General features: G+C 30.2%; 1 protein-coding gene across 4 annotated transcripts in view; it reads right to left on the bottom strand.

Moving 5' to 3' along the window:
- LOC107455726 (protein tyrosine phosphatase domain-containing protein 1) overlaps positions 1-21,749 on the bottom strand; it is a 113,305-nt gene that overhangs the window by 48,765 nt on the left and 42,791 nt on the right. For all 4 annotated transcript variants that reach the window (XM_016073396.4, XM_043048992.3, XM_016073395.4 and 1 more), the window contains 2 exons: positions 21,505-21,598; positions 6,377-6,520 (listed from right to left, as the gene is read on the bottom strand). In XM_016073396.4, coding sequence (XP_015928882.1) covers positions 6,377-6,520; positions 21,505-21,590 — 230 coding nt within the window. In that variant the 5' untranslated portion in view covers positions 21,591-21,598. The remainder of the gene's footprint in view (positions 1-6,376; positions 6,521-21,504; positions 21,599-21,749) is intronic.

Raw genomic sequence — 21,749 nt, 5'->3', positions numbered from 1 at the left:
AATAAAATTTAAAAATAGCAGTTAGGCCTAATTAATTTCTGAAATCAATCACATACCATTATATTCATACAAGAAAGCAACATATAATTATCACTTTCTCGATGAAGTTGTATTTTATTTTACTCTAAAAAACGACATGAGGGAATGACAAATGTAAAAATTTTTACCTGGTTTGATTCATTCAAATTTATTCCACAGCAAAGCTTCTTTAAGTTGAAGATGGAAACATATTGCAATTTTGTTCTATGATGCCAGTTGTTAACTGCTAAAGTTTTTATTAAAATATTTTTATTCTAAGAAGATTGCAGGTGATAAGAACATTGTTGTGAGGGAATGACGCGAATCACTAGGGACAAAGTTTAAAATAGTGCTGTGTTAATATTTTTATCAGAAAATAAATTTAAAATTGATTTTCTGAATTCTATATTTCAATAGTCTGAAATAAAAAACACGAATTTGTCAATTTTTTTATTTTTATTTCAGAAACAATTTTTTCTTTTTTTAAATCAACAGTGGGGACAAGTGAGGGAATGACATATTGGTATATTTTAATTACCTAAAATAAATAAAAAATAAAAATTGATAATTTTATTTTTATTCTTTTGTTAGCTTGCATTCTGAAGGACAAGTCTTTTTTCGTAAGTTGTAAAACAAACATAAAATATACTGGGGACATGAAAATGACTGTTTTTGTGAGAATGACCCATATATAGTATGTATAAAAAAAAGGTTTTTATTTATTCATTTTTTATTACATACATGTTGAGTAGGAAAAATTCTCTATACCTTAATACATGTACATGTAATATCTAAATAAGTTTAAGGAAAAAAAATATTATTATCAACTTCAACAATGTAGTTATTTAGTTCAAATACCTTTCTCAGACAAAATAATTTAAATAGTTAGAGGAAAATAGAATAGGCAAATAGTGGTCTCAATAGTTTGGTCAGAAGAGCGGTCCGAATTTTGGATCTCAGAGAAAGTACGTCTTACTTAGTGTCTTATTTCGTAACTTAAAATATCGTCTGCACTATTATAGCAGCACATTTGAGGTAACCTCCTCGAACTATTAAGAATGAGTCCTAGAACGTAGAGATCCGATCATTAGATCAAAAGGTATTCAGGGTGGTTAGTTTTTTATTTTGCGCACAGTACAACATAAATTCTTTGTTTATCGACAAATTTGACGGAAAGTGATTTTAAAACTGTATTCAAAAAGCAAGTAAATATATTACATTAATTAAGAAATGGCAGCTGGAATCTGAAATATATACTTTTATATCCCTATGCAAATAATATTTGCCAAGTAAAATTATTATATCCATGAACTTAAATTTAGTCATGATTCGGAAAATAATGTATTTTTAAGTTCCATGATTTAATCTAAATTTTATTATTTAGAAAATAAAGAATTGTGCTGGTTTTTGTTTTCGCATGAAAAAAAACAACATAATAATGATGCAAAAGTAAATAAAACCATCACATTATTAGTTACTTCAATATATTTTATGAATTAAAATTGTGGGGTACAAAGAGAAAAAAAAATTTAGTTTAAAAAAAACATTTAAATGTAAATCAAGCCTACAATCACTTATCTGCAGCGAATTGTGTGTTAAATTAGTAACATTGTGTGAAATTTTTATCTTGTTTACATCAGTGTGTTTTTTATAATTCGTATTATTTTTAAATATTGGTTCAATTTTAAGATTACAAATTTTATTCTTTCCATTTTAATTGTGCTTCTATCACATGGAAAGTATTGCAAATACATAATAATTTTTTTATGATTTTTAGATAGTTGTTAAAATTTTTCGGGGAGGGGGATGCTACAAGCGTAAACTAATCTTTTTATGTTATTCCTTTATCTAAATCTTATTCGTAATTTATTATTCTAATCTAAATGCTCTTTCTCACATTTTAATATTTACATCCTGTCTTTTAATCTATTTTTGGCTTCAAGTTAATTATCATTTTTGATTTCTCCCTTTCATGGAACCGTGAGAAAGACCTTAATTCCCTCAACTTTTTAACAGACCAATTATAATGTCCCCCTTTTTCCTTGAGACCTAAAACAATCTAGGGAAAAACTTACGCTACTTTCCCTAGGATAAAAACTCAAGCACACAGATTTCGAAACGCGATTTGGGCCTTAAATAGACGATGTGAAGCTCTTACATCTCTTTACAATCACTTAAATAAACTTCATTTTCCATCCAACTGTTTACCTGAGTTCCTGAGCATCTGACCATGGCTGTTAACATTACAAACCTAGCAGGATAAGGTAGTTGAATAATAATAATAATAATAAAATGAAATTTTTTCCACTGCTTCCAGTTTGAATGAATCTCAGAACCAGCCTCTATCTGAACCAAAATGTCTGAGGGCGAACCCAGTTTCAGAGGCAACGACTGGGGGTAGATGATGAATAGAACAGAAGTTATTTCTGAAGGCCACGAAATTCCTGTGATTTAAATACAGGTGATTGTCAAAATAATGGAAACACTTGTGAATAAAAGTGACATTTAAGAATTCGCTTCATAAGCATTAAAATATAATCTTAGATACCAGTTTTTTTTTAATATAAAAAGTACATATATTAGGTGGTATGAGAGAGCTTTAGCAGAGTTGTCTACGTTTTGATTTTTTGTCAGAAGCGTAAAATGTCAGACCTCACAGATTTTCAGAGAGACCAAATTGTAGGAGCCCGACTAGTTGGAGCAACAGTGATCGAAACATCCCAGCTTTTAGGTGTTTCTAGAGGTACGGTGTCTAAAGTAATGACAGCATACACACAGCGCGGAAAGACAAGCTCAGCAAAGCAAAATAGTGGACGGAAGGAGAAGCTGAGTGAAAGAGACCGACAGGTATTGAAGCGGATTGTAATGTCGAAAAAGAAAACAACTGCAGCCAAAGTGACTGCAGAGCTCAATCAGCATCTGGATTCTCCAGTGTCAACAGTTACAGTTAGGAGATACCTTCGTAAAGAGAACATTTACGGCAGAACAGCAATTCCCAAGCCTTCAAAATCTAGGGTGTTTCCATTATTTTGATAACCACCTGTAGTTACCTGATGCTGAGACATGAAACATCCTGATAAAAACCGAAAAATAAAGGAAGTATGGATTTCAACTTGATAGCTAATTTAAAAAAATATTCTCACTAAGGCGAGAATACAGCTGGAATTAAATGTTAAAACTGACTTATCGACTACTTTAACGTGCTGAATATGACATCCTGAAATAAAAAGGAAATCAAAACAAAATGGATCAAGAGTTTCCGATAAGTGTGAGTCACGCGAGACGTCGGAGATTTTTCCTTCAATCGAAAATGTGTCTTACTAAACAAAACGATTTAAGGATTTTATCATCCATTAATAATGTTTTTCTAAACTGACGATGTTGTGAAACAGACAAATAAGGTTTACATAAATTTCGATTCAACGAGAATCGCCTAATGCTAAACTGTCTCATAAATTTATTACGGAATCAGCAAATTAACAACGCGAGTTTTATTTGCAATATGCTTGAGTGTTTAAAGATAGATTTTATTTATTTATTTATTTTTTTTTTTTGCTTTACGATTGTGCGGTTTATTTTATTTTTGAAATGGTATTCATTCTCGATTGAACTTTTCTATAACAGTTAAAATTTAAAAATTAAATGCTTTTAAATTTATATTCATGCTCATATTGTGAATAATTTAAAATACAATTATATGGTTATTACATTTATATTAATATTTATATTTGATAATATTTTTATTTTTTGAAATTATTCAATAGTTTACCATATTATTTAGTTTTAAATAAAAATAATATTTTTAAAATTAAATATTTTCACTTTTGATTCAGTAAAATCATTATTATAATTAGTATAAAAATTATTTTAAGGAATTATTATCTTTTTATTGTATTATATATCACAGTATGCATAATTTATTGATTGTTTGGACAAAATTTAAATTTTTGTTTAATTGTGCTTAGAGTTAAGATAAATAAATATTTAAATTATTATTTCGAAATGTAATATTTAATAATTGAAATTTATTTGCAATGTTTGAATGCCATTAAGAAGTGGTAAAAATTATAAATTTAACATGGATAAGGATTTAACCCTAGTATCAGAAAGTGTAATGACTAATACAAATAATTGAATTAAATGCTGGTTTACAAAATTAAAATAAATATACTTGGAAATAAATATACCGGATCAAATTAAAATAAATATGCTTGGAATAGTATTGAAAGTCAAATTTCTGTGGGACATTATTCGAAATTATATCGAACCGCCATCTAATGATGTTTAAATATTGAAATGAAGCATTGACATGCTGGTGTAGGATACCGTGGGTTGTGCAGAGAGAATGGTAAAGTAAGTTATCATAATAAATGAGCCTCCCAATGACGTGACACAGGTTCGAATCCTAGCGATGGCTAGTTGTTTGAAATTCTGTTCCTGGCTCGGGTCAAACATGGAGCAGGCATAAAACATCCCCAATGGTAGACGGGTCACGGTTTATAATTCCCCTGCCGTTTGACTAACTGGGAGAAGTTTTCGTGGTTTTCTTTTCCGCGTAACGCAAATGAGGGTTAGTGCCATCAGAAAGGTCTCTAGGATGGTAAGTTTGACTCAATATTTGATCCAGAAATCACCCTGTGCTCTGTATTTTTTTTGAAACTGCACGGTTATAGAAATGAACATTGACAGTTGCAAACCCTAAAATGGGTCTACTGTCAACGCTGGTCATAAAAACAATTGTACAACATTGACGAAAAAATTTGCCAGAGAACAAATCAAAAGGTGTAACATGAAAAAATGTTTAGAAAAATTTAAGCAAAATAATAATAGAATTATTTGTAGATAGTTCACTTTAATGGTTCAAACTAAATTCAGGTAACAGTTAAAATTTGTTTTTTTTTTTTTGTTTCTCTCATAAATAATAATTTAAAGTTTCTGTAGACGACACAATTTTTGTTTGCAACATTTCTTTAGGTATTTGCTTATTGATTACGTATAGGCTTCCCAAGTAGCACAATTCACAAAAACGATATCGTAAAAACTTAGCTTTGAACATTGTACAATATCGTAGCGAAGCATTGTACTATATAAAAATGGACCCCTTTTATAACGTATATTCACTATCGCGAAACAATATTGTTCGATATTGTATAAACGTTGGGGAACGTCGATCGATATCTCTCAGCATTTCGGATATCTCTAAATTTATATTTTAAATTTATTTTTTGGAATTATAACAATTTGACGTCATTTTTTGTCTTTTAAATGATTAATTTTGATTTAAGAACACAATAAAGTTTAAAATGAAAAGTTTTACGAACAGACTTTTAATTTGAAATCGACGGGAATCGTACAATATCGTTAACACAATGTCGATTTTCGCCAATATTGACTATGTCGGTCGATGTAGACTAAAGCTGTTACAATATCCCTGTGCTACTTGGGTTTAATGACTCTTAAGAGTCTCGATGGTCAAACCACTCTGAAGTACGCTCTAAAAAATTTCCGTAAAATACTGAATGTTAATTTATGCAAAGAACTTAAAGAGCCCGTAATCATAATGAACTTCAGCAAAATTAGTAGTGTTAATTTATATCGTTATTATATTAAACTTCTTTACTCAAGTCGGAAGTATAACCTTTGCTATGGTTGTTACATCAAAATGAAGGAACCTAGTTTTTGAATCCAGTCATTGTTCAAAAAGGCTTCACTCTCGCACTTTTACTACATTGGCGACCATTGATATGATAACAAACAAGCTACTTCTCGACAGATGGCAGCATTTCACTATTTCCACTCGTTTCAGGGCAAATGGATTACGCGGATTTTATAAACAAATCGCCTTAATTTTAAACAGCGTCAAGTCTCGAACTGAAGGTAACTTTCGTGAGCACAACTTTATAATGTAACTTTACTAACTTTAACTTTAAGTAATGGTCAGTGGCCATACATTGAACGAGAAAAACTTTCCGATTGGCTCTTTATTTTTATGATCATGATAACTTTAAGAGTACATATTTATTTTTACAGTCAGTAATTAAAACAGTTTTTGCTGATCACTGACCATAATGTAGAAGTCAAGATTTTAGACATCCAAATGTTTCACTCTTGAAAAATCATTCATATAAAGGGGATAAAATATAAAAAAGAAGCAGCACTATTAATCGACAGGTTGCTTTTTAAAAGATGGGAGGCTTAGTGACAACTATAACTTATAAGATATTTTTTTAGATTAGGAATGTAAGGTTCTGTTTGAGTTTCTACTTTTTTCTTCAAAAAGTTGAACGATTTTCGATTTTTAGTTCAGTGAAATGTCTTAGGTTATAACCAAAAGTATAAAAAAAAAAGTATTATTTACCAATGTGAGTATATGCCGTTAACTGCCATATCTTCTTTATGCCATGTAGCGCTGTCATATTTACATCTTTTACCGCCACAAAACACTTGACACTGAAACTCACCAGGGGCTGTTCTACGAATCTTTTCCGATAATTTTCCATACCTAAATATATAAATATAGAGTACATTTAGAATAAATTCATTAAGTTCTTATAACTATCGTAACACTTCTCTACCCAGTTAAGAATGTCGGTGTTATCACCATTTTAGGTGCTGAGGTTAACTAAATACATTTTTATGTACAGAACTGTAGTTATCCTACAAAAAATTATATAAAATTTAAAAAAACATCAATTGTTTGAAAGAATTAGTACGGATATATTACTAAAAATGTTTTTTCGAATGAAATTCAATGAAGTCAAAAGAGTAAACTGATGAAATTATACGTGCCGAAAGGTATACAAACACGAAGTATTAAAAGTAAGGATTTGGCAAGTAAAGTAAGGTAAGGCAAAACGAAATCTATAAAGCGAGTAGCGAATTTAAAATGAACTTACATGTACTGGAATCATTCAAGAATAATTTAAAATATTTTTGTAATAAGATTGCGAGAATACAAAATATAAAAACAGAAGCTCAAATGGAGTTATAAGTGTAAATGGGGGAATAAGTTTGTTTTATGGCGAATTCTTACTGAAGCCCGTTTGATTTGTGTTATCAAGGATTGGTCCGAAAATGGATGTGCTCAAAGTAATAATATTATACTGGATAATTTAAAGAAGTTTATGAATAATAAGGTTGATATTTAATCATGCAATTTTAATGATTTTAGAAAATTAAACAATTATTTTAAAAAAATTGTGTTTGAGTTGATGAAGAGACTATATCTTTTCATTTTTTGTTTTCCTGCTTTTTAATACATTTTTTAAAAATATTTTTTACTATTTCTTAAAAATATTTTATTTTAATAATTTTTCTTCTTCTCTTCTTATTAATATTTTCTATTTTCCTTGTTTTTTCTATATTTTTAACTTAATTTATGAGTTCTATATACTTGCAGCTTATCCGCAGTAAATAGAACTTATTCATTTTATCAGTGTTTCTCTTTTTTCTTTTTATCCTTTTTGTCTTTATTGTGCTATATATATTTATAATACAACATATTTTACAACTTTTAAACCAATTTAAAAATACTCGTTTCTGGTTTTGCTTCATTTACTTCAAAACCTCCCTATCTATAAACTATGGAGACAATGAAGCTATATTAACCCATGTCAATTTCAAGGGGAAAATGTTTTATGTTTCTTCTCTTTAACATAATGAAAGCTATTGCCATTCAGAGTCTTAATGGCGATATTTTGTTGTTTTCGTTTGATGCACGCAATTAGTTAAAGTTCAATTTCTTCTGAAAGTAGAACACGAGATTTTAGGAAAAACGATTCTCCTATTGATCAACCTTTATACTTCCCTCCTCAGTAGAAAAGGAAATAATTTTTGAAAAAACCAAGGAACAGAATTGAGAAAAATAAACTTAGACATGATTTAAAAAGCTGACTTTAAAGAAGAAGATTTGATAATAATGGAAGAATTTAAATATCCTAACACTAGAAAATTAACTTCTCTTTAAACTTTGAAATAGACAAACTGAACTTTACTCTTCCGAATTATAATATTCAGCTGAAGAATTCTGTCTAACACCAGAAGGTAAAAATAAAGAGTGCATTTTATGTACATTTCAGTCAACTTCTGTTGCGTTCATTGAAAATAATCCTGGATTGTCATAAAATTATATTGAGGAGAAGAATAGTTCTGGGAAATCTGACCCATAATTAGGTGGAAACCAATGTAGTGTTTACCCACACCTGAGATTATGCGAGTAAAGTTTTCTCTTGTTTTTGTGGAAACCACAAATATATGAAAATGATTTAAGGCTGTTCTTCCATAACACGGTGATTTTTCCTCATGAGGAACAGAACCCCTTATCAATTTCAAAATTCCCGTAAATAATATTGGAATCCAAATTACAGACACAATAAATGTGTCCAGTATGAGGTGAAGTAAAATTTGTATTTTTGTACCCACCGTCTTCCTCGCCAATAGTTGAAACTACCCTTTTTTTTTCTCTCTTGTTTGAAAGATATCAAACGAGAGTAAAGATTGTTGATAATAAAGCAGATAATAGCTTCAGTTAAATCTAAATAAATGAAAGAAATATAAGCTCAAATTTATTAATAAATCGTAATTTACTTGTTTATAAATAGTTCAAAACACTGAAAGTTCTAGTCCTTGGGGAGAGGAAAAACTAAGAGACTTTCCCAAAATTCCATCTGTAGACTCCCCCTTTTTATTAAAGCTTAATATATCTCTTCTGTGTAATTATAGATATGTCTGTCAGTGACAATTTATGTTAGAAATTGGAAATTATACTGTAAATATTTCTAAAAATGAAAGAGGCAATTTAAAGAATATAGTGTAAAATGGCTATTATTTAGAGGGGTTAGAAAGCTCAGTAAAATAAGTAAAGTAAAGGAATTCTTTGCGTACATTTTTCTTCGGTAAAGAGAGCGTTTTATTGTGCAATTAAGAGACAGGGGCAATAACAATTATATTATTTATGAAAACATTAATTTTTTGAGGCGTTTTTCCCCAAATGCCATTCTTCGATAAGCTGATTATTGCTCGAATTCGCTGATTGTTGCTCGAAAGAAAATATTAAACACTTAATAACAGCATGTTTTCCAAGAGCAAACGTACAAGTAGAGCGTATTAATCAGGCCATCAGATCAATTCTTTCAAAATTATCACTTCACTACTCCATTAATATTTAATTCCATTAATAATTACTCCATTAATACTTAAAATTCACTACTCCATTCGAATTACTTTTTGGGACAAAAATGAAGAATAATAAACTGGGAAAATTAAAAGAAATGATTGAAATTGAATTCCATGCTCATTTTGAAGTCCAAAGAGAAGAATTGAGAAAAGATGCAAAACAACAGATTTTTAAAATCCAAGAAGAAAATAGTAAGACGTATAATTTAAAAAGAAAAGAGCCGAAATCTTACAAAGTTGGAAATTTAGTTGCCATTAAAAGAATTCTATTTGGACCTCATTTGAAGCTGAAACCAAAGTACCTTGGCCCTATAGAATAACTAGAGTTAAAGGAGGAAATACGTATATTGTGGTCAAAGAAAGAAATCAAGAAGGACCTAACAACTCAACAACATGTGCAGAATATCTTAAGTCATGGAACAGTTGCCTAAAATTTTAGTGCATGCCAAGACGAGAAAAGAAAGATTTTTGAAGATGAAAAATAATTGCTAAATAATTGCTTTTGAAGATGATTGATTTTTGAAGATGAAAAATAATTGCTAAAGAAGTGGATTTGATTTTTTTGAAAAGTAGAAAAAAGACGAAACACTAAATAAAGAGGTAAATAACGAAGACGGAAGAAGTTCAAGACGAAAAACGTTAAAGAAAAAAAGAAGACGAAAGACGTTAAAGGAAGAAAAAAAAGATGAAAGACGTGGAAAAAGAAAACGAAAGATGTTGAAGAAGAAGCAAAAGACGCGTAAAAACGGAAGAATGAATGTGCATGAACAGATTGACTTTTGACCTGAGAGACTTTTTGATAAATGTAAAAGACGATATTAACTCGAAACATTTGTTTTTCAGAAATCAATTATATTTTTCAGTTTGTTCTGCTTTTTCTTTTTTTTCTATTTTTAGAGTCGCTCTAGGACTAGACGAAATCCAGGATGACTGAATCTGTGGTGCCAGTCCCTGAAAGCTAAGAGCTAATCCTTGTTGTGAGAAGCAAGACTAATCTTTTAGACACACCTTCTGCGCACATGACAAAAAATCAGTAATAAGGCGGTTTGGAACGGAGATAGAAAGACGTATGTACTTTAAAGAGAAGTACAGTTCCAATACTAAGATGAACTCTTTCGAATTTATTATTTGTATTACTTGTTTGTTATATGAATCGTCCACATTCGCGTAAAGTTATTTGTCAACATATAATTTTGCTTACTAGAAGAATTCCTTATTTTCATATTCAAAGACGCCTGACCACTCCTGCATCCCACACATTTTATATATATATATATATATATATATATATATATATATATATATATATATATATATATATATATATATATATATATATATATATATATATATATATATATATATATATATATATATATATATATATATATATATATATATATATATATATATATATATATATATATATATATATTCTTCGTTTATTCATTTAACCCCCTAACTTTCCTTCCCCAAAAATTTTTGGGATTATTGTTGCGATCCCTTTGTTAACTTATCAGTGCTTTCTGACGCGACTTTCGTAAAATTATTTACATTTTCTAACATAACAAATTTCGTGAATTTTGCTGATATTGATTGATAGTTTTGTTAATTAAATACCTAAAAATAGTCTTACTGCATGCATTGCCGTCTCATTCATTTTCAACTTATTATATAGTTTGAATAACATCATTTTACAGTTTAAGCAAAAAATGATTATTTACTAAAATGTAATTGATTAAGCTTTACGAATTTGCATCGAGCTAAAACCTTTAACAGATTAAATATAAATAGAGCATGATCTCAGATTTTGACATTTAAAGAAGAAAGTAAATTATCAAAATAAACATCAGTATACGAATTTAGAATAATTTTTTAAAGAAACAAACCTTTTTGTAACAATTATAAACTTTTCATGGATTTTTTAAATATTATTTTTCTTTCAAAAGAATTAGCACACTAATTTCCCAATGTCATGTACTATGTAGCCTTTAATGGCAATTTTAATGTGAAAGGAAAATTCAAAATAATAAGGAAAAAAAAATAGCATAATTAACTATAATTGATTTTGTCTTTCCTGCAGATATTATCATTTGAGGATATATGATTCATTTTCTTCAAAAATTGAAAATAAATAAATCTTTTAAATAGCAAAATAATAGGCAATGCCAGAGAGACATGCGATTAGACGAAATTCAAAGAAATAAAGAATCATTTTTCATATGTAACATTGATTGAATTGCAAGACCAGTGAAATAAAGGACTCGCTTTCGGGTAAAGAGATTTGGATCTTCAGAGGCTTAAAAGGGAAGCTGAGAAGATGACCCCAAAAGAGTAAGTGGCGTAAAGTGGTGCATGGATTCTCGAAGTAAACTCCTTGGTTAAATGTCCCCCAAAAAACGATTGTAATTAATGCAGTAAACACTGTAGGGGGCAAAAAAACCAGTTAGAAAAATTTAAAGCATTTAAATAACTGTAGTGCTATACTTTTGATTCATTTTTAACTAAATGTGGGTTGAAGTTATTCTATTGTATACAATTTACTATTTACAAAAAAATATTCCGAATTTTTCATTGATGTAAAAAAATATATAAATTTAACACTAGAGTGCCCAAGGAAGTCATTTTGACTGCTTTTTTAATTAGAAAAACAATAATGTATATAATGACACAATTTCTGAGAATTTTGTGACTTTTTGTACAACATATAATTTTGTTTTATTGTTAATATTTACTAATAACTTGTTATATAACTGTAAATGATATAAAAAAAACCTTAAAAATTAATTTTAAGCAAATTTCTTTACGCATTAGTAATTCTTTCACAATCCAGTCATTTTGACTGCTTTTGGACAATATAGGTTTAAACTAAGTTTTTGTCTTTCTAGTGTTAATGACCTAAAACTTTATTATTAAACTTGCTGCTTCATTACTAAATCACATTTTATTCTTCATAAAATATTTTGTTTGAGCCAAACATCTCCCGCTAAATAATTTCGTAATAAAAATAAGCAATGTAATTAATTTTAGTGTCCTTAATCTCCAACTGTATGGTTCCTTTGGCTGGATTGTTTCTCCCTCTTTTTGCATACTATTATTGAGGGGAACGATAATAGATGTTAAGGGCAAAATGCTTTAGGGAAGGGAAAACTCTAAACTTCGTTTAAAATAACACAATTTTCCTCTCATTACTTTCATTTACGTTCCTAATTCGATAGATAAAATATACAGCAGTAATTTTATCGTTCACAAAATATCATTTCATAGATAAATATGTATTTTTTTTACATACTATTGTACTACCATTCATCCTCTCTGTACTATCTATTATACTACCATTCATCCTCTCTGTACTATCTATTATACTACCATTCATCCTCTCTGTACTATCTATTATACTACCATTCATCCTCTCTGTACTATCTATTATACTACCATTCATCCTCTCTGTACTATCTATTATACTACCATTCATCCTCTCTGTACTATCTATTATACTACCTTTCATTTTTCGTCATCTGGGTAGACATCGAAAGTCACATCGAATTTTTATATCCTAATAATTAATAACCAGATGTTTTTATGAATTTCAAAAATTATATAAAAATATTGTACTATGTTGTTTAAATGATTCGGTGTTTACATGAGTTCAGCATATTAAAGTACTCGGAGTGCAAAAAGATATAGTTGGGGAGAAAAAGTAAGCGGTCCTTGAATTCACATACTGAATATAGTTTTAACAATTTTAACACCTCTTTTTTAAAAGTTAAAATATTTATTGCCTTGTGTGAAGAGAGAGTATAATGCAAGGCTGAGGAGAGAAGAAAGGGGACAATAAGATCCATAGTTTGTAAGGAATTTTTGTAAGAATTTTTTTTCTATTTTCCAAAAGAAAATATGTATCAATATCAAAATTAGGAAAATATTTAAATGCTTATCTACTTTTTGCAACACAGAAGAGAATGAAAATAAGGAAAATGCAATTATAAGCAACATGACCCCAGATGACTGAACATCAAAAGGGCATTTCACCTACCAGGTCACCATGCCTGGTATTCCTGGTATCTTAACTTGCTAAAAAATATTAAGCAAGATTGTGACAAAATCCTAGTCTGTTCAACCTGTTCCAAAATACTAATCTGAGACAAAATACCATCTGTTCCAAAATACTAATCTGAGACAAAATACCATCTGTTCCAAAATACTAATCTGAGACAAAATACCATCTGTTCCAAAATACCAGCCTGTGACAAAATAGCAGGAACTTTCGAATTCTTTGACTAAACCGATCTTTTGATCTACGAATTTGGTTTTTTTGTTATTAAAAGAGTGGTTTCAAAAGTTGAAACAGAAGAAAGTTCGAAAGTTTAGGCCTGTTAATTTAATGTTTTTATGCCTTTTAATTTTACTTAGGCTCGTTAATTTTACTTTCACATAATCGTTCGAAATTTTTAAGCGAATAAAATAATTTTTTCATTTAAAACTATAAAATTTGTTTAGCTAAAAGAAATCTAATTTAATTTTTTTTCATAATTTGTTTATTAATTTATATTAATTTGTTTAATAATGGTCGACACAATTTTGAATACCTTAGTTTCTCCAAATGATGTAAATTTCTGCTCAGACAGATCATGCGCAAGTGACCGGAATAGGTGATAATCCAAAGGGGCAAGATCTTGCGAATACGGTGGGTGGGGTAGAACTTCCTATTGAAGTATTTCCAAATAGAAAAATCATTTTTCATGAAAAATAGATGTTCAATCTCTCTTGGCTTCAGTTCGTACGGAACCCAACTTCCTTGCTTTTGGATCATTTCCAACGATTTCAAACGATGTGAAATTGCTTGATGAGTCACTTGTATTGTAAGAGCTAGATCTTTTTCTGTTTGGGACGAATATTCTTCCAATAATTCTTCCATGTCCATGTCTTCGTACAATTTCGACTTTCCATGGTGTTCTTTGTCTTCCACGTCAAACTCACCGTTTCTAAACTTATGAAACCACTCACGACAACTTCTCTCACTTAAAGCACCATGTCCTTCTCCAAGAAATCGAAGTGCCTCAGCTTCAGATTTCTTCAAATTAACGAGGAAAATCAAAGGTTCCCGCAAAGGATGCCTATTTGGCATAAAACTCGACACTTTTGCACGAAATCAATTGCGTAATGCAAATACGGAATCACCAAAGCTTTAAGGTTACGTTGTTACCAGATGAACAAACATACAATAAGACGTTTTACACCATTACCTTCTGGTAATGCCATCGTGTGACGAGTGGCGGGAATTTATTTCTACACCCAATAAAATCAAATGAATTAATCTTAAAATGGTTTTACACAGCGTATTTTCTCAGGTTCAATGGTTTGTATTTCTATGCTTAGTTATTTCGCATGATGCCTCTGAAAATGCCTTCAAAAACCATGCCTAGACAATCATGTACATTTTTTAAAAAAATTCTACTATAATTATAACAAAAACTGCCTAGGAAATGCGGAACAAATGTACGAATTCCCTCTTCTCTTTGAACCAGACTTTTTTTTTGGAAGAGGGAGAAACACGGCTTTACAAAAAGCATTACAGAAGTTACCTGTTGCAGAAAATATTAGCCAGCTTTATTTTGGTGACTAATAGAATCGACTCACTTTGATGATTCGAATCATTGATTCAAATCACTGATTCACTTGTTGATTCAATTCATGACACAAATCAGTTACCGATTCGAATCAGTGAGTAGTTTGATAAAATGATTTATCGATTATAAAATAGACATTTTTTAAAACATTTTTACAGCAGTATTTATATGCCTCAATATAATTTTATTATATTCTGGTTGGTTGGTTTTAATGCCACTTGCCACACGGTGAAGCCTGCTTGGTGAAACCGAGCAAATTTAAGGCAGAGTGTGCGATTCTTGATTTTCAGTGGCGTCATCTATGGCCAAGAATTCGACTTCGCCACACCATACGTCACACCTATTTATAAGGCGGACCCATTCATACATCCATTCATTCATTCACAGATCTTAATTTTGACCTGAATCAGAGAACGATCGTTCTCCAATCCAGTACCCACAGAGGTGTTGATTTGTTATGGGAACATGAAGGATTTTGCGACTCGACAGAATTTTAACCTGCATCAGTCACCAACTACACGGGGAGTCTTCAGCCGACGGGGTTTGAACGCACGAACTCTCGGGCATGGGCCCAGAGCCCTACCGACCAGGCTATCCCGGCTCATTATATTCTAAAAAAGCTTAACTATTGTAATTATTCCTCGTATTTGCCTTTCTCTTGAAGAGATGATTCAAAAATATCTTTTTAATTTTGATACGAATACAATGCAAAAAAAAAAAATAGACCTTGCTCGTTGCGTTCACTAATCCCCAGAATTGCTTTTGTATTTCCTTCGGAATAGCTTTTTTAATACTAACAGTTCTAGTTCAACTTTTTATGAACAGTGATACATTTTCTTATACGCATCCTCTGAAACCTTTGATTCTTATACTTTTTAGTGGGCCGAAAAAAAAGGTGTTGCTCTTGTGGTCGGGCTAACCACGGGAGGTTTTTGTAATTTTATTCCACATGTGCTGGTTAGTTTCATCAAAAAGAGCTCCTCGAAACTAGCTCGATCCAGAAGCTTTCTTGTTTTGCAATGGGCGTAAAATTTCTGGGCTATGGAGTTGCACTTTAATAGTAGTAAAAAAACACTAACCTATTTTGTAAAAATTAGTAGTATTAAAAAATAAAATGAACCCTAGAATACATGGGTATTGCTAAAGAGAGAGAGAGAGCCACAAATCATTTAGAAAAATAAGGAGAATCTTTTTTCTTCTCATAAGGTTTGATTTTCTGACCTATTAAATTATTAATCACACTTCTTATCGTAAACAACCGATGTTGTTTTTTTTTCAGCCTCCGAAATTCTAAGAATATTAATTTCCAGGAAGGATAGGCAGATTGTAGGTTCAGCATTAATTTAGATGACAGTAGAGTTTTTATTGTTGTTTCCTGTTTCAATTGATTTGCTTTTCTTTTTTTCTCAAAAATGCTATTTACAAAAAAAAAAAAAAAAAAAAAAAAAAAAAAAAAAAAAGGTGATTCTTACTTCATATACTCAACTTTTTTGGTTTTTGCGCTTTTTGTCTTTTTTTTTTTTTGCCTTTTATTGTTCTGACGTCACATTTCATATTTAAAACTATTTACGTCGCTACTCTTAGCATGTTTCTATTAGTTTTGTGACTATGAAATTGATAATTTTTCTTTAAAAATCAAATATGGGACATGACACAAATTACAGTGAAATACTCGGTTAGCGCTAAAATAACGCTGTGAAAGTGCCGAAATCGAATCAAGTGACTCAGATCACTGATTGGATTCATGTGATTTTGATTATTGATTCAAGTTAAGGAATTCAAAGCAGTCATTCGCATCAAACAATTCAGATCAATGAAGCGAATCAAATAATTTGTAACAATAATTCAAAACAAATGATTTGGAGCAATTATTCGAATCAAGTGATTCAAATCACTGATTTAAATCATGTGATTCGGATCATTGTTAAGTATAAAGATGATCACTATTTGAATGAAATGATTTCAGATCAGTGATTCGAATCATGCTATTCGGATTAATGATTAGAATAAATTGATTCAAATCAAGCGATTCCGATCACTCATTCGAACCATGTGATTTGGATCACTATTCGAATCAAGTGATTCAATTCAGTTATTAGAATCGTGCGATTTGGATCAATATTCAAATCGTGATTCAGATTACCCTCTTGAATCACGTGATTCGTATCACTGATTCGAATCATGTGATTTGAATCATTGATTCCTATGGAGTTATTTAGATCACTGATTCGAATCATGCGATTCAGATCACTATTCAAATCAAGTAAATCAGGTCAGTGATTCGAATCAAGTGATTCAAATCACAGATTCAACTCGTACGATTCTGATCAATAGTTTGAAGCAAGTGAATTAAATCTCTGATTTAAATCCTGTGATTCAAATCACTGATTCGAATCATGTATCATGTAATTTGGATCACAAATCGAATAAAGTGATTGAATTCCTTGATTCGAATTACGTGATTTGGATCAATATTCGATTCAAGTGATTCAGAGCACTGATTCGAATAAATTAATTGAGATCACTGATTCAAATCAATTGATTGAGATCCCTGATTCAAATTATGTAATTCGGATTACTTATTCTTATGAAGTAATTCAGATCACTGATTCGAATCATGCTGCTTGGATCAGGTGATTCGAATCACGTGATTTAGATCAGTGTTAGAACGAAGTTATTTATATCACTGATTCAAAAAATGTGCTTCAAATGAAGTGATTTCAATCACTAATTCAAATCAGGCGATTCGGATCGCTATTTGAATCAAGCAATTCGGTTCATTGATTTGGATCGCTATTCGAATCAAGTGATTCAGATCAGTGAGTCGAATCATGTGATTTGGATTAATATTCGAATCAAATTGTTCAAATAACTGATTCAAATCATGGGATTCCTATCAATATTCGAATCAACCGATTCAAATCGTGTTATTTGGATTATTATTATTATTTGGACTTTAAAAAATATATGAGTTCCATGCTTAGACTCTTTCTCATACAACTTCTGATGTTTAATTCAATTTCATGAAAAAAAGAAAACTTATTAACTGATATTAGCTTCAGTTCTTAAAAATTTAAAAAAAAATAATTAATAGCTAACTTAAAATTTTAACATTGAAAACAACCAATTTTAAAAGTAAAAATGAAATGTTTACAAATTTCATATAAATATTTGTATTTTTAATGTTCATGTCTATAGTGTCTACTCTCAATATTAAGAAGGAATTAATAAAATTTTTTAAACTTAGTTTATGTACTCTCCTTTGTTCTTCACACAGAAGCAAGCTAAAATTACCATTAAATTTTGCTACATTATAGCAGTAGTTGACAATCCGTGACATAAATAATACAAAAAAAGAATAAAATGACATCAATATATTATGTTGTAACACTACTTGTAAGAAATTTTGTTTTTATTCCGCGTTCTATAATATCAAGAAATGTCGTTTATTCAATTCAAATTGAGTGTTTCAACAGCTTATTTTAAGGGAGTATTTTAAATACAAATGAGATAAATATGAAGACTTAATGAGAGATGACAAATCTATATTCTTGGAAAAAATCTCGAATAGGGTTAAGTTAAGTAAAAATATAAATTGAAACTCAGGGAATGTACTAAACTTTTCAATTTAGTTTAATATCCTATGTTTCACTTGATATTCAATATAAAAATCAACGAAAACTGATGGGGCATTATATTAAGTAGTTTCTTATCATTTTCTTCGACTTGGACTTCTTTCGATTCAGAAGTTTTCTTTCGATTCAGAAATTTGTCAAAATCTGCTGAGATAATAGTTTGAATATACTTTGATAGTCTTAAGTCAAAGCTGACGACAGCTCTAGTTTTCATTGTGAGTTCATCAAGAAGAGTCCACTTTCTTGTCTCAAAGTAATGATAGATGATATTAGTAAAGGCGGATTCAGGGGAAATATGATGCAACAAACAGTGGTCGTTATTTTATTTATTTTTTTTTTTTTGACAAGACTATTACATACACTTTTTTGTTTTTCTGTTTTCTCCATTAGACTGTCAGCACTACCAGGACCTAGTTAGGTGGGATACAGAGAAGGGATTCCGTGCCAGTTAGGGGGTTATAATTTGTCTACGGTAAGAACTCCCCCCGCCCCAAAGTCTGAGACCGTCAGTTGCTGTAGGAACAAGAATAGCTCATTTTAGGGAGGGTAGCTTTTCTTCACTCTATTCCCTTGCAAAAAAAAGATTCCCTTTCTCTCGCAAATCCAAGCCAAAACCTGTCCCAAACAATAACCCCCACACCCTTAATTGAAATAGTTATACCTCGTTTCCACAGTCACCGCCACGGGTCCAGACGAATGGTTGGGGGAATTCCTTTTTAAGACAAACTATACCTGTCCTTGTTTTGTTTAATTTGCTTAATTCACTCGGAATTGTTATTTAACAGATGTATAAAGGAATTTATTTGTCCGTATGTTTTTTTTCCTTGTATTGAAAGCACTTCGCATATTTTTTTTTTTTTTTGCTTTTGTTTTTTTTTTTTTATAAAATAAAGGAAGTGAGCAAATCTTAGCCCCAATTTTGCATAGGAGTAATATAGGTCATGTTGTCTTCTCGGCACAACGTTCTTAATAATGTACTTCCACACGATTATTATTAGGCCAAAATTCATTATTTATTGTTAAAATTTGATTTAAACTTGGCTGGTGATGTTACACTGAACAAAAAGAATAAATTTTTGCAGTATAAATAATTATTTAACGTACATACACAGTATGTATTCACTTGTGACTCACTGTTTCCACGAGTTGATTTTTAAGGTCAAAGGAACGTGCTAAGATCATTTCTGCATGAAATTTTGAATATTTTTTTTTATCATTTAAAATATAAAGTTACATTTTTTTTAACAGTTCTTTATGACTCATGGGTTCATTTGCAAATACATTATAGTCTAATGATTTGGGAATGTGACTATTACATAACGACCATCTGAAATGAATAGATGACTTTAAAAAAATTTCTGAAAATTTTATTAGATACACTAAATATGAATTCAAATCTACTTCCGTCTTTGTATAAAATATGATCCCAAACGAGTGTGAAAACGCGAAACATAAACTTAACGAAATATATCAAATACTGATAAATGTATTACTGAAGTTATTTAGCTCCCAAATCCTTCAATAGTATTTGCAAAAATGCTCAATCAAATGGTAATAAAAGACTATTAACCCTTTCGCGCCGACTATCACAAATACGAGCCATCATAAAACCGTATCAATCAGGGTAAAAAGATAAAACTGGTAGCTAAAGTAGTTCTCTAGCAGTTTATTTGTGGGAGGGGTTATAATTGCTTGATTTATTTAATTCACCATTACCTAGTTCAAAATAAAATTATTTAGTTATACTTTGAACTAACATTGATTATATCTATGATAAGGGGCCGGGATAGCCTGGTTGGTAGGGCACTGGACCCATGTCCAAGATGTCGTGGGTTCGATCCCCGTTGGCCAAAGACTCCCCGTGCAGTAAATGGTGACTGATGCACGTTAAATCTGTCGAGTCGCAAAGTCCTCTATGTTCCCATAACAAATCAATACCTTTGGGGATATTGATCCAGGAGTTTCCTTGTCTTCTGGATTGGTTCAAAATTACAAGGCCACGGAGTTGAACATCAGTAGTCATAAACCCAAAAAATTGAGTCGGCTGTTCAACGACGGATATAAGATATAAAAATATATCTATGCTTAAACTACCAGTAATTAAAGTAAAGGCAAAGTAAGTTTGTCAAATTAGCAAAGCCTACATTTAAGTTACCGTTTTTTATTTATTTACATCCTGATTCTGATTTTGTACAAATGCTTTTATGAATCACCCGTCCCCAAGGGGTTAATGAACCTCTTCACAAAACATATAATTTTACTTACATACTTAATTCTGTTTAATGTTAGTAAATAATCATCATAATAAAATCTTTTTGTTAGTCTATGATGTACATACATCTTTTTCGATCAATATGTCACTTTTATCATTACAATTATTAACATTCGATTAGCATATTATTGGCATGTTAGTCTACGAAGAACAAGCATGTTTTTCGATCAATATGTCACTTTTATCATCACATTTATCAACATTCGATTAACGATTCGAAAACGGACGTTATATCTCGAGTGCCCCATAAATATTAACTAAGAAATTAGTCGACAAATTTAAAAAAAATAATGCAATTCATCAACTAACAAAATATTTGGCAATCTATATTAACATACGTTTTTAAAATACACTAGATAGGCGTGCATTAATTTGATGGTGTAATTTCTGAACATACATCAGGGTGTTTGAAAATAAAGATTTCGCAAACAAAAAAAGCATGATTAAAAGTACAGATAATGAGTAACCACAAATTACTTAGTATAAGAATTGAGGGGACCATTCAAAGGGATTATCCTAGTAATAAATTTTGCTTCTATCTTTTACAATTTGTTACACACTTTATTATTTTTGATACTTCAAATAGCAAAAAATACTGCACATGAATTATATGAAAAAATTACTTTTTTTATAAATAAATTTTAAAAAAAAGCTCTAAAATTTATTTTCTTGTTATATCAGAAATTCGAAAAAGATTTTTTCTTTTGTATTTTTTTTTAAATGAGCATAACAATCAAAAGAATTTTTGGTAGTCTAGAAATATTTGGTATCATACCTCGCAGAAGGTGGATGACCATAATTAACCGGCTGACGGCCAACAGTTGTAATTGGTGGCAAAGCAGCTTCTAACTCAGATGCCATCTTTCATTCTGGAAATTAAATCAAGCACGATTAATATAAACAAAAATATTTATACAGTTAAAGAAAATATCATTGTTGGGTATTATCATAATTCTATCTTGATACTCTTCATGTACATTTCAACAATTTTAAGCATGCATATAAAAACTATGAAATGAT

The sequence above is a fragment of the Parasteatoda tepidariorum genome, chromosome 11 (genome assembly GCF_982258835.1).
Source record: "Parasteatoda tepidariorum strain Cologne lab strain chromosome 11, Ptep-v5.0, whole genome shotgun sequence".
Classification (NCBI taxonomy): domain Eukaryota; kingdom Metazoa; phylum Arthropoda; class Arachnida; order Araneae; family Theridiidae; genus Parasteatoda; species Parasteatoda tepidariorum.
Note: the sequence above shows the minus strand (reverse complement) of the source record. Positions and strands in the feature narration are given on the sequence as shown.